General features: G+C 39.6%; 1 protein-coding gene across 1 annotated transcript in view; it reads left to right on the top strand.

Annotated features, from left to right (window-relative positions):
- The window catches only part of DPYSL5 (dihydropyrimidinase like 5), a 58671-nt gene that overhangs the window by 29573 nt on the left and 15771 nt on the right, over positions 1–13327 (top strand). Inside the window, exons 3-6 of the mRNA XM_072407301.1 lie at positions 8387–8545; positions 9614–9793; positions 10280–10365; positions 10855–10857. Of these exons, the coding sequence (XP_072263402.1) occupies positions 8387–8545; positions 9614–9793; positions 10280–10365; positions 10855–10857 (428 nt within the window). The remainder of the gene's footprint in view (positions 1–8386; positions 8546–9613; positions 9794–10279; positions 10366–10854; positions 10858–13327) is intronic.

The raw sequence follows: 13327 nt of genomic DNA, 5'->3' as shown, positions 1-13327 counted from the left end.
AAACTTAGAATGACTTCTAAGTTTGCCTTTCCATCGAATGGACTTCCATTTTAACGTTCTTGGCAGTTCATTTATGTCCGGATTTACGTGTCTAAAATGCGGTATATTGTCTTTCATGAAAATTTATTTTACAGTATAACATAATAGTATGAGTATACTAAAGTTTGAAACACAAAATCATGTCAAAATAATAAAAAATAAATGAAATAAATGTAATAAATAAATAAACTTTAGACATCATTTTGTGTTTCAAACTTTATTTTACTTATACTATTATATTATACTGTAAAATACATTTTCATGAAAGACAATGTACCGCTTTAAGCCGTATAAATCCAGTGTATTGCATTCAATACAGTTATTTTGTATTGAATGCAATACAAAATAATTTGAACTTCTGCCCACCGACGTCCCTGGAAACTCCCGGACAATGTGAGCACACTCACCGGGGGACATATCGAAGGAAGAGGACGTGGCCAGAGGATGTTGTTGGATGGGCAGGACATTGGAGGACGCCAGTGGGACCAGGTAAGTCTTTATTTAATATCTTTTTTAGCTACTCTTGAGTGTGGCTCGGGGTTACCGCTATCAGCTGTTTTTTTCTACCCCGAGCCACACTCTAGGTTACCGCCCAGGAGGTTAGGACCAATGACCATTCCAAACAAATTACACCCACAAAGTCTTCCGTTGTCACAAAGGTTGCCTCCTGCTCTTTACTGAATGCATAATCTATTGTTTTCAATACACAGAGCAAACTATTTATAAAGCAGTGAATCTGACATTCACTAAACATTCTCCAGATCCATGCATTTCCAATAGTAGTGATTGATTTTCCATTACCTCTAAATACTGGGGTCGATTAAAAATACAAAAACAGTCTCCCTTTACTACGTCCCCCCCACTCGTGCCCTCACCAGCTCAGTAAACTCTCGTTGACCCACCAGCCCCTCTGTACAGAAATCCGGGCTCCTCACGTGAGCGGGACTGCCCAGTTTCCCTGGTAACAGCGCCCCCCATGGGAGCCAGTCCAGGGCTTTGTCTTGAGGACAAGGAATGGAAATTCAGCTCTATTCTACAGAGATAATCGCTCAGCAGCAACGATGAGCCGGGGGGGAGATTAAATATTCTGATCTTGTCTCTTTTTTTTTTTATCATCGTCCAGCATCCACACCTCCGTGTGTCTGTATAAAGAGATTCGGCGCTGACATCACCCGATGCAATCGACGGGCACAAGATAACAAGGGATTTAATTAAAGGAAAAAAACAACAGGCAATATTCAGCTATACTATGATATAATAAAAGGGAGATTATTCATTTACAGCAACAGAGTTATTATAGTAACCAATCAGAATCCAAGCAGACCAACGAGGGATATTATTCCTTCTGCACCTAAACAGCAGCCGATAAATCCCCGGGCACGGAATTATGTGTTTGATCATTTAATTCCAGAAAAGGTTTTCTAGCTTTGATGATTTGTAAAGGGTATAAATATAATATTCACATGAAATATTCACCGCTAAATCGTTATTGAAGATGTTGGGGTTGAATTACTAAGCAAATATAAGCCATTCACCTAGCAATATGAATTATGTCCTTTGCATGAGGATTTAGCTCACTTAGCTACGTGAATGGGATGAAGCTCAGCTGACTTCAACCATCCAATCCTGTGCATTCCTTTATTCTGAATGTTAAATATATTAAATTCCTGATTTACCTTGGTGAGTGAACAACCTGTATTCCTTTAGTAAATCAGCCCCATTGCGGTTGAACCACTAACGGAATATAGGCCATTTGTTTTGCAAGATGAATGATTAACTTGTTGGGAATATTTTACTTAGTTTAGCAGTGAAAATTCACTTTGCAAAGAATACCCAATTAGGGGTAAGGGGATCTAAAAGAACACACGTGATTGGACAGTTGACGCCAGGTCAGTGTCATCTCATTCACTAAGCTAAGTGAAGTATTGCCTGCAATCTGATCATTTACAGGCATACATTTCTTTAGTACATCAACCCCACTGGGTCTGGGCACGCCCAAAAAAACTAAACCATCAATTTCATGTGTACCTACTCTTTATACAGCAATAATTCTCTGAACTCCAGAAATACAACTAAGAGTGGAAGGGTCCATGCAGCAAACCAGTAGGGTTCATTGTGTTTCAGTGATTCCATGCTAAGACAGACCTTTCTCAACAAAGGTTCCGTGGATCCCTAGGGATCCTCCAGAGGTTGCTGGGGGTTCCTTGAACAATAGGCAGTTTGTGCCTCTCAGGTCAGTTTAAGTGACATCAATGATCTATTTGGCTGTCTGTAAGGGTGATATTGTTTCCAATGACCAGCAATGTAAAATGGATTCTTCCCACAGAACACCACACTTATATACTGTGAGCTGTGAATAGCAGGGGTTCTCTGAAGACCTGAAAGTTAGAAAGGTCGAGAAACAATGTCCTAAGGTGTCAGGAGGCGTAAAGGTGGGAAAAGTCTGACACAGAAAGGTACCGGTGTCCAGTTATACCCAGTAAATTCAATTTCACTTCTAGGTGTATAAAGGAACTCTTTTCTATTCCAGTCCTAGTGACCAGTAGGGACTTTGGCATTAAGCCCACCTCTGCCTTCTTCTGTTGCCAGGTCACACCCCCAGCATAGAACCATAAGGAAGCCTGTGATAGCCATTGGGGTTCTGGCATTGGACTCTGGAATGATAGGGGTGAATATTATCAATGGAAAAGTAGGAGATAAGGAAACATTTTAGAGGAAATCCTCATCTTCAGAATGTACTTAGGGACTGTGATAAATACCAGCCTGGTGATATTGAAAGATGAGTAATATACGATAGTTGTTTATGGCTGTGAGTACCTGTTGGTTGAGATATGGAGGCTCACCTGTTCTTCTCGTGGTTTGGAGAGGGAGAGGACATCTTATGAGGTGACATGAGGATATCTTCTTGGGTTTCCAAGACAGACAAAGTGCTTCAAACTGGGTAGAATGATAACAGAGGATATCCTCTATGTGGCCCAAAGCAAGGCCAACTGCATAACAATGCTCATTGGTTTGGAAAGGGATCTTCAACACGTTTGATGAGGTTTGAAAAGATGTGATGGTTAGGAGTCTACAAACTGTTGTCCATGTAGACCAGTGTTTCTCAACCAAGGTTCCATGGAACCCTACCTTTTCCAAAGGTTGCAAGGGGTTCCTTGAGCAATTACCAATTAGGACCTTTCAGGTTTGGGTGATACCACTGATGTTTTAGGCTATCTGTAAGGGTGAAATTCTTACCAATTCCCATTCTTCACACTGACCACCACACCCAGAAGTTATTTTAAGGGTTCCTCCATGTTAAAGGCTGTGAAAAGCCATTATAGAGTATAATTCTAGGATGAGAACATTGTCTATGTTTCCCATAGTCTTCCATGTTTCTCCTACGACCCATGTTACTGTATGCATTTTAATATGTATCATTATGCATGTTCTAAACACATTATTTTGCAGTATATTAGTATGAGGAAAAAAAAAGTCCTTTCTTTTCACACAATGGTACCAGATCGTAATGTCACTGACACTGCCAACAATGGCCTGACACTAGAAAATTGAAAGGGCAGAGACCATGACCTCTGTGGTTTATATCCAGATATGTTATCTCTTTGTAAGATTCCTTTTAGTTCATATGCAGAACATAAAGCCAGCAATCCCTGATGCAGTAATTGCTAAATTACATTGGCTGCTCTTGTATTCTGCTCTCTGCAAACATTTTTGCTTTCCATTATTTATTTATGAAATGTTGATTTTTTTCTGGTATAGCTTTTTACAAGAGGAACAATTTTTTTTTTTTTTTTTTTTATAAAATACTGTATTTTCTCTATAATTTCAGTATTTTTTACATGTGTTGTAGAATTCAGCTACATACCATGTTGTTGCTAAAATTCTTCTTCATTGGTATAAACCCTCAGCTGTTGGCCGTTCCCAGTTTTCTGATGCAGTAATGTAGAATTACATTTTCTTTCTAATTTATGATGATAGAGCTGCCCACATACCTAAATATATATTTTTCATTTTCCTGAAGCTGCTAAGGCTGATCCAGGTGGCCATATACTTCTTTTTGTGTCCATTTACACCAAGTGAGTTGTGATCATGCCCAATCCATCATCGTTGTGTCCAGCACTGGAAAAAAAGATAAAAGAACGCAAAGTTTAAAACTCACATAAAGCCAGCAGATATCCATGAACTTCTTGGAGATGGTGATTTTCTTTTTGACCTGAATGTCATGCAGCTTTTCAGTTAGTCTGTGTCTGTTTATTTCCTGGGCTTCCTGTCCAAGCATACTGGGCGTCTTTGCATTCAATGCTCTTTACATTCCCATCTGTCAGCCGACCCTCGTCGAAGAGCTACAGCATAACAGTGAGCACATCAGGGTGCGCATTATCCACTTCATCAAGACTACCGTGTTGGGGGGACTCCCTCAGCTTCTTGGTCAGCTGTCTTCCTTCTTCATGTCTGAAGTACCCAGGAAGGGAACCAACTTGGCCAGCTTGTGCTTCTCCTGGAACTTGGACATATCCAACGGGATGAATCCTTTCTTGACGCCCTTGTACAGGTAGCGAGACGTCTGTTTGGCCTGTTCAGTTTTGCAGATTCTGGTGGATCCCAGGAACAGGAAGACCAGGGGGTTCTCCTTGATGTACCAGCCGTTCTCATTGCAGTGTATGGCTGCAGCCACAGTGGCCTGGACGCTCTACTGTCCCACAATATTCACCTTCAGGTACTGCTCTAGAGGGAAGCAGCAAATATCCATAACACCTCCAATAAACCAAATATTAATGTTCCACATATCCACCAGTATGAGGTAAATAACTGAGCCAAAATCATTGCCAATCCCATTTTGATGTTCCTATGGTGGAAGCCTAACGCATCTGAACCAAAACATCAAATTCACCCACAACACACACTGATTGTGAACAGACAGAAAGCTTGAGAGTTAACCAACATGAAGCTTCCATGGGCCAAGCCCTGTTGTTGGCCTGTGAGATCAAATTTTTATTCCTGACTAGTTAAACTATGACCTATGACAAAACTTTTGAAATTAAGTAATGACCTCATAATTGCAATTATTAACCCTATAGGGATAAGTTTTTTTTTTCTTTCCATAGATACATTTAAAAAAAACATTTTAGGTATAAGGTGGCCTTCTGAGAGGTCAGTAGCACTTCATCTTCAAACATCCAGAGAACCATAGTATCAATCACCCAAGTGCTGTATTTCGGAAGAACGTCTCCTAAAAGACGCTCTTGATCCTGGTGGTAGAGCAGGTTGGATCATTGGCATTACTGAAGAACCACCAATCTGTGAAATCTGAATTTTGTTGAAATGGAGAAAAAAGTTGAAATTGTGAAGAAATCAGACCCGGCTTTCAGCACCAGAGCCGTGGACAGCTCCTGGTACTCCTGTATGGATTGTAATGCTTGTCCACTGTGCATGAATGTTCTCATTCATCCAAGTTCTGATATAGCTAGAAGTGGGCAGTCACTTTCACCTGGATTTGGACTATTTTGTTGAAGGTCCCTTGCTTTTCTAAGCAGCCCTCTAAGTTCTAATGAGTATCAGGAGCACACTTCAACATTTCTATTCTTCATGTAACAGTCATCTCAATGTAATCACCATGAAATTTGTCAACATAGATACTGATTGCACAACAACATGAAATCCCAACACCCATTTTAGATTCTGGTAGATATGTTGGTTTACTGTTACCCAGTATTGACTTTTGACCTGAAGCTGACAGTCCATGCTTGGACTTGTGTTTAAATTGTCTTCTGCAGATCTGCAATAATGTTCTTTATCCATATGTAATGTTATTCTTATTCTTAGACAGTCACACGCAGCTTATCCACCATGTAGAGCATGTATGTTCCCCTGCCATAACTCTCAAAATATTGGGCATTAGTACACTTTTCTGTCCGTGGAAACCAAAATAATTCCCCAAATGTCTCTCGGTGGATACAATAACCCTAAGCAATCCTGTAACGTTCTTCATCTGGAATGCTGGGTACCAAATACAAAGTATAGAAAAGATGGAATGTTTAGGTTTCAACTAAACATTTTCAGTAAAATCTTCTCATCTGTAAGCTTCTTCAGGGGTGATCCTGGTCATCATTGTTTTTGTTTTCTCACTCATTGAGTCTCTGTAGGTTAGTATACAAAGACATTTACACTTTTTAAATAATGTATTGTGAATAATATACCAATACTTGGACAGGCCTATGCTTGCTATCATAATAGTCTTAATTTACAGGGTTGTTGTGCATTATGAGACGCTTTCCTGACCTTCACAGTTGTATAAGTTATCATAGCTTTTCTATCCACTCCAACCAGTCAGGCCATTCTTTCTAAGCTCTTTCATCAACAAGGCGTTTACATTCACAAAACTGTTGCTTGATGAATGTTTTTTTGTTTTTTACACCATTCTCTGTAAACTCTGCTGTGTGTGAAAATCCCAGAAGATCAGCAGTTAAAGAAGATCTCAAACCAGTCCATCTGGTATGAACAATCCTGCTACACTCACATTATAGAAATGATTTTGGTGTTTCATTTTTACAATTAACTGAAGTATCCAACCTAAATCTGCATGAATTAATTATTGATCTACTGCCACATGTTTGATTGCATGAATAATTATGTGTACAGGTGTTCCCAATAATTTTCTCATTGAGTTCCTCAGGATGTATACGCCTATTGAGTTTCTTGGCCATGGGCTTGTTGAACTCCACCTTGGAGAATCGTCTGTGGAGAACCAAAGCAAGTGCATTCCAGTCCGACGCCAATGCTTAGCTTGGACCCGGGACGATCCAAAGTAAGGCAAAAAAAGGCTTCCCTAGACAGGCCTAGCAGTTGGTGATGGAAAGTGGACTGGGCCAAAGTGACATGAACAGCAAGTTGCAAGGTCCATATAGTGCCTCCTGAATGCTTTTTTGAAGAGTTGGCGATAACCTTGAGATTAAATTGGAGAGAGACTGGAGCAAAATTTTCCTTTGAGGAGGAATTGAACCAGCAGCTAAGGATTGCTATGTTTACATCATAGTCCTCCGCTCTACCAGCTGAGCTATCAAAGGGATGGAGGGGAACCAGAGGGCGTCTACATTCCCCAGTGCAAAAGAATCACCACCTTGGCATGTGGCCAAGAGCAATGACAAGAGAGCTTAAGTGACAAGAGAGCAATACAGATGATCATGATGCACAGATGTTATGTCATTGCTCTCAAGAACTTCACCTGTTTATGAAAATATTGAAAAGTATGCAATGAAACAGCTGATGTTCTTAATAAACCATATGTAAATTCCAATTCCAATAACGATACCGGTTCTTTCTAAATGCAGTCTCATTGTAAACACACAGTGGTATTCTTTTTATTCTCAAAAAAAAAAAACAACTAACATTCATAAATAAATGCCATAGATAATATAATAAATTCCACAGACAGAAAAAAAAACTCCCTGCAGAATTATAATCGATGGTTTAGTATGGTAAAGGGCAACAATGGAAGCCATTGTGTTTCTCCCAATAAACTTTTCCTTTCACCCTGTCCATCCATTTAAAGGTTTGCTGCAGTAGAAGAGCTTTTATACTTATGTCTCCAGTGGCCTGTGTGACCTTCAGTGTTCTGACACCAAAGCCTCCATAACAGTTTTTGACATTTGACTGGTTGTGTTCCCCACTGGACATATTGGTTCCATCGTATGAGCTATACCTCAATACAGGAGATGATATAGATGAAGGGAGGATGGGAGCTTGGCATGTGGTGGGTACATAGACATCCTGAGTGTATTCCATATTCTTCACAGTAAGGTCTGTGAAAATGTGGAAGTAGTTTCAGCAAGTTCTATAGATTGCTTTAGGAAAAAGCTGAATGCTTTTCTAGAAGCACAGAATATAACTGGGGAATAAAGTTTTAAAGTAAAGATAACAGAAACTGTTGATCCAGGGAACATCCGATTCCCTCTGGGAAACAGGAAGGAATTTTTTCTCCCGTTGGAGCAAATTGTACTGGGGGTATTTTTTTTTTTTTGCCTTCCTCTGGATCAACTTTGTCTATAGGGTTATATATATGATGTAACATCCAACACGTCTGTGTTGAATACTGAAGAGTCTGGGAAGGTAGGAGGCATTGAGGGGAGTATAATCCTTCTTCTACCAACTTCCATCTTTCATTTGGATGGAATATGGGGATTGGAACAGGTTTGTATTGCTGTGTATTTCCCTATTTGTTGCGTTGCCAGAACAAAGTCACCTAAGTGAGAGAATATCTTCTCAATGGGGTCAAAGATGGAAGAAGTAAAATCATAATTAAAGTTGTACTCATCGATCACTAACCAGCCTTCATTTCTGTATTCTGCAGGCAGCACTGATGGGCGGCACCACCATGGTCATCGGTCATGTTCTTCCGGATAAGGACATCTCCTTGCTGGATGCCTATGAGAAGTGCAGGAGCCTCGCCGACCCCAAAGTTTGCTGTGACTATGCTCTGCATATGGGTGTCACCTGGTGGGGACCCAAGGTAATAGCTCATAAATATGGTTCAAGTGCAAGTCAAAGCAAAATTACCAAAACAGGTACGCTAGCCCAGTTGTCATCGGTGCCCAAAATCTTTTGTTAAACTACTCAACTGTACACATTCTCAGATACCTACAGCATAAAGACTAACCATTCTGTAGCCCATGACAAGTACTAGAAAGTAGAAACCATCTCCTTGAGATAACACAGGAAGTATGATGAGGTCTATCTATAATAAACTTACATAGAAAAATACTTCCAATGTTTTTTTAAGCAAACCAAAATAGAGGAAAAACAGAAAAAATCTTTACCTCCTTGTCACTGCAAGAGCTAACTGCTTGTTTTGTGTAGGTGATGATGAATAAATTTATATACTAACCTCATGGCTCGTTCCTGCAGGCTTAGTCCTCTTTGTGCAACCCCAAAGCCTATTTCCTTAGCTGCTGGACCAATCATAACTCTCTAAAGTCATCCCGTACAATGCAGGACCAGCAGTCCTGTAGAGTACAGGGGGACACATAGGGTCCTCTTACAACCCAGGGCATTTTACAGTGGAGAAGAGTGTTGCCTTCTGAAGGAGTGAGGAATGAGTTAGTATGCCACCTTTTTTGTTATTACTTAAGTAAACGAGCAGCTAACCCTTGCACTGGGGAGGGCAACCTACTGCAAGGGTAAAGATTTTTTTATCCATGATAATCAGGTGTAAAGTGGAACTTCCATTAAAAAAGCCACCAATCCCTCTGCGATCCTGGTCCAATCAGTCCTGTGCTGTCCAGTCTTTCTTCTTGACGGTGAGCAGGTTGGACACCGAGCACCACCATTTTCTTCCGTCTTCTTCCTTCTCCTTGTAACGTCACCCGATCTCGTAAGACCCAGGCATAGGATTGGGTGACACAACTACCTGTCCTCTCCAGCTTTGTAAGATGAGTTTTTTTTGTCAGAAGCATACATTTCCATTGGCCATGCAGAAACGTTCATACCAGACATTGATGGGCTCTGATGACCAATTTTTGATGAGCTGGTTTTGCACATATTGGCTTAATAATAACCTCCAAGTGTCTCTTTCCTGCAGGTGAAGTTTGAGATGGAGACCTTAGTACGAGAGAAGGGAGTCAACTCCTTCCAAATGTTCATGACCTATAAGGATTTGTACATGCTGCGGGACAATGAGCTCTACCAGGTGTTCCGACACTGTAAAGACCTGGGGGCTGTGGCCAGAGTCCATGCGGAGAATGGAGACCTGGTGTCTGAGGTGAGGACCTATCATACAATAACTGTTAGCAATTGTCCAGTTGGCATGGGATTGGTGGTACAGGGGCAGAGAGAGACAATTTACTCAGTGGAGGCTTCCAGAAGTGAAGTGCTTTCTAGGTTCTGTCTGTATACTGTAGTCTTCTCTCCACAATTCCAACTTGGTGAGAAGAATCTGTCGGTGGGTGGTCAAAAAATGGCAGGGCAACAATTACATTTAGTGTTCCTTGTTGTTGTCAAAGGTATCCAGTAACCCCTATAATTCCGTCAGCTTTTTGCCCTCCCTCATACTTTGTTCCAACATTTTAATGCTCACCCGTTTAGAATGTCCCATCTTCTTTGTATTATGATCCAACTTCTTAGTGACTACTCAAAAACATTCGGGGGGATTTTGAAAAGTGCGGGGTGGGGCGTCCAGCTAAAAAGGGGTTAGAGAGAACATGGTCTTTTTATATTAAGAACACATTTCTTACTACTTCTTTTATAGGGTGCCAAGGAGACCTTGGATCTGGGGATCACTGGCCCTGAGGGCATCGAGATTAGCCGACCCGAGGAGGTAAATAAATCAGTCTGGTCATTCTAGTGCCAGAAGGACAACTTACAGTTGGAGTGTTTTTTTTATAGTAGAAATCAGTGGTAACATCTGACCAATTATTATTATCATCTTGTATTTCTGAAATGCCATTGTATTACTTAGTGCTGATAGTTTACCACTGTGATTTCTGAGACTTACAAAACACCAAGCCCACAATCTGTTTGATAGTGTCGGAGGGTTTAGTAGGTGCCTTATAGTAATATAATGTCTGCGTTATTCAAATATCTCACAAGGTGTGCATTGAATTCCCCCAGACAGTACAGAACATCTCGTTACTCCGAGCATCTGCTCTACAAATCATAGTCCAGGAATGGTGGTATGTCTCTGCCACTCCATTCATCTAAGGTGGGCCATTCTCCTGTCATCCAGCAACTGTTAGCAAATGTCTAAATCTAATTGGAGAACCAAGACACAGAACATTAGAATTGTGATTCTGCATAGCCCAGCTGGGCAAATGGACTTTTCAGTCAGTATTTATGATGGAGTCCACACGGCTGTCCTCATGGCTACAGAACTATCATTGGTTAAATGATGGTTTTAGGTTGGTAATAGTACTTTCATCAAGAGTTGACCAAGGAACCTTCAGTGTCCTCTTGAACCCTGAAATTAGAAAGCTGTGAAATAGGATCTTTAGAATAATAAACACCGAGATGTTTGATACAACAAACAGGTAAAATTCACATATGTAAATAAATGGAGGAATATTGCACCACTGTGATCCACTTTCAACGACACTATATAGCTATCTACACTTCTTTTCACCTCCCCAACCCTTGCCTGCTTATTTGATTATGAGTGAGCATCATTCTACTGTTAACCCCCCTAGCGTTTTATTTCTGTCCGTATTTCCAAGCAAAAAGCGTTACATTTTTTTGCATGGAAATGTATTTTACATTGTAGGCGTATAATTCTTAGGCATAACTCACCAAAATATGTCCAATATTTAATGCAATTAATAATAAACTTTAAATTAAAAAAAATGTTAAAAAACCTGTAATATAACTGTACAGTAGCATGTATAACATATATATATATATAATATAATTATATATATATATTATTTAAAGATTTCTTTGTATTGGACTCAATACAGCTATTTTGTATTGAATCCAATACAAAATTAATTGAATTTCCCGCCGCTCCTCCCGCCTGCACCGACGCAGGCACCGACAACACCTGAAAACCCCAGAGAACATCTCTGTATTCGCCACCTGAAGAAAGAAGAAAGAAGACGTGTCCAGAGGACCTGCAGAGACCAGCAGGAGGCCGGGGGATGCCGACGGAACAAGGTAAGTGGGTTTTTGAAGTTTAAAGCGACCCCGAGTGTGACTCAGGATTACCGCTTTTTGCATGGTAAATCCACCCTGAGTCACACTCGGGAATACCGCTAGGGGGGTAAGGTCCTCTCTGTGACTTAAAAACAGTCACCAATTTGTAATAATTTATTAACTTTTTTTTTTTTAATTATTTACTTGTATTCTTTCTGAATCAGAATAGAAGTGTCAAGCCGAGTATTAGCCTGTAAGGTTTCCCGGTTTGCTTTTATAACACAGAATATACAGTTTCTTGCCATCTGAGACATTGTTTGTAACAATGTATTGGTATGAGGATATAGTGACATTTATAACTTACCAACAACAATAACTTACAAGTGATTATTTATAACTAAGTGATCCAACATAATTTAAAAGTACAAAATACTTTAACCTGTAAAAAGAAAGAAAAAAAAAAGATATATAGGTTGAGCTCATGTGTCTTTTTTTTACCCCCAGCAAATGTTTTAAAAATAAATGTATTTATGAATAGATATCAATATTGTGGAAAAAATGACAAAACATTGCTGAAGGATTGCTAAACAACAGAAACTGTCATTACAAACCAGGCACAAAAACATTGCAGCAACAGATGAAGCTAACAATAAAGAGGATTACACAAAATCACATCAATGCATAGCATCCAAGCATGCTTAATGAATATTAATTATATATGAATAGATATGAATTTATTTGATTCTTATAAATTTATTGGCATCTCAGTTGATTATAGTTTTGAATAGTAGCAGTGACAGACTCATTTTGTGCCTACGGCTTATACTCGTGTCAGTGTGGTTTTTATTCAATATATATAATAATAAAAGTGCTGTCAGGATAACATGAAAGAAAGCCATGCGCATGTTCATTGACAGTTTTAGTTATAGTTTATTAGTTACAGTTTTAGATATAGTGACATTCATCATCCCTGAGCACAGGCAGCGGAAAGGGCAACCTGCTTGGTAGCCCAACACTGGGCTAATGGGGTGAGAAAGTAACAAAATAACAGCACACACATCTAACCACCTAACCCCATGAGGTCATTACATTAGGGTGGAAATCTAGATTCTTACAAAGATGTCTTTATAACTGGTCCTTCATAAGGATTTGCATTACTGTTCACTGCAATAGCGCTTGCTAGCTCACACTACTAACACTCAAACTTTCCTATTTCAGGTGTACTGCAAACTATAAAGAAATACTATGAGTCAGTTTTCATGTAATTACTGCTGCAAAATTTAAAGATTTCATTTTTTCTTGTAACCTGGCTGATGCTTTGGGAGTTTTCTTGCTGCAACATCGCTCTCTAGAGGCTGGAAGCAGAACATTTTTTATTATACCAACCTAGCAATCTGAGAATCATCACTTACTGAATGGTGACTGCACCATCAAAGCTCTGTTCTGGACCATTAAATGTGTGTGTTATATGCCACTGAAATAATTCTGTAATGTTAAAGACATTTAACTACTGATCTGAGCTGCCCAAAGGTCCAGAACAAGTCTAGATGGATTTGTAACTACTATCGGTTATGAAAAGTAATATAAGATATAATAATAAAATTAATAACTGTTGAAAGTCATGATGAGCTCACAGATGGATGAAATATTTGTTGCATTTACCAATGTTGTT

This window comes from Pyxicephalus adspersus, chromosome 4, assembly GCF_032062135.1.
Source record: "Pyxicephalus adspersus chromosome 4, UCB_Pads_2.0, whole genome shotgun sequence".
Lineage (NCBI taxonomy): Eukaryota > Metazoa > Chordata > Amphibia > Anura > Pyxicephalidae > Pyxicephalus > Pyxicephalus adspersus.
The sequence above is the reverse complement of the archived record's forward strand: the minus strand, read 5'-3'. Positions and strand labels throughout refer to the sequence as shown.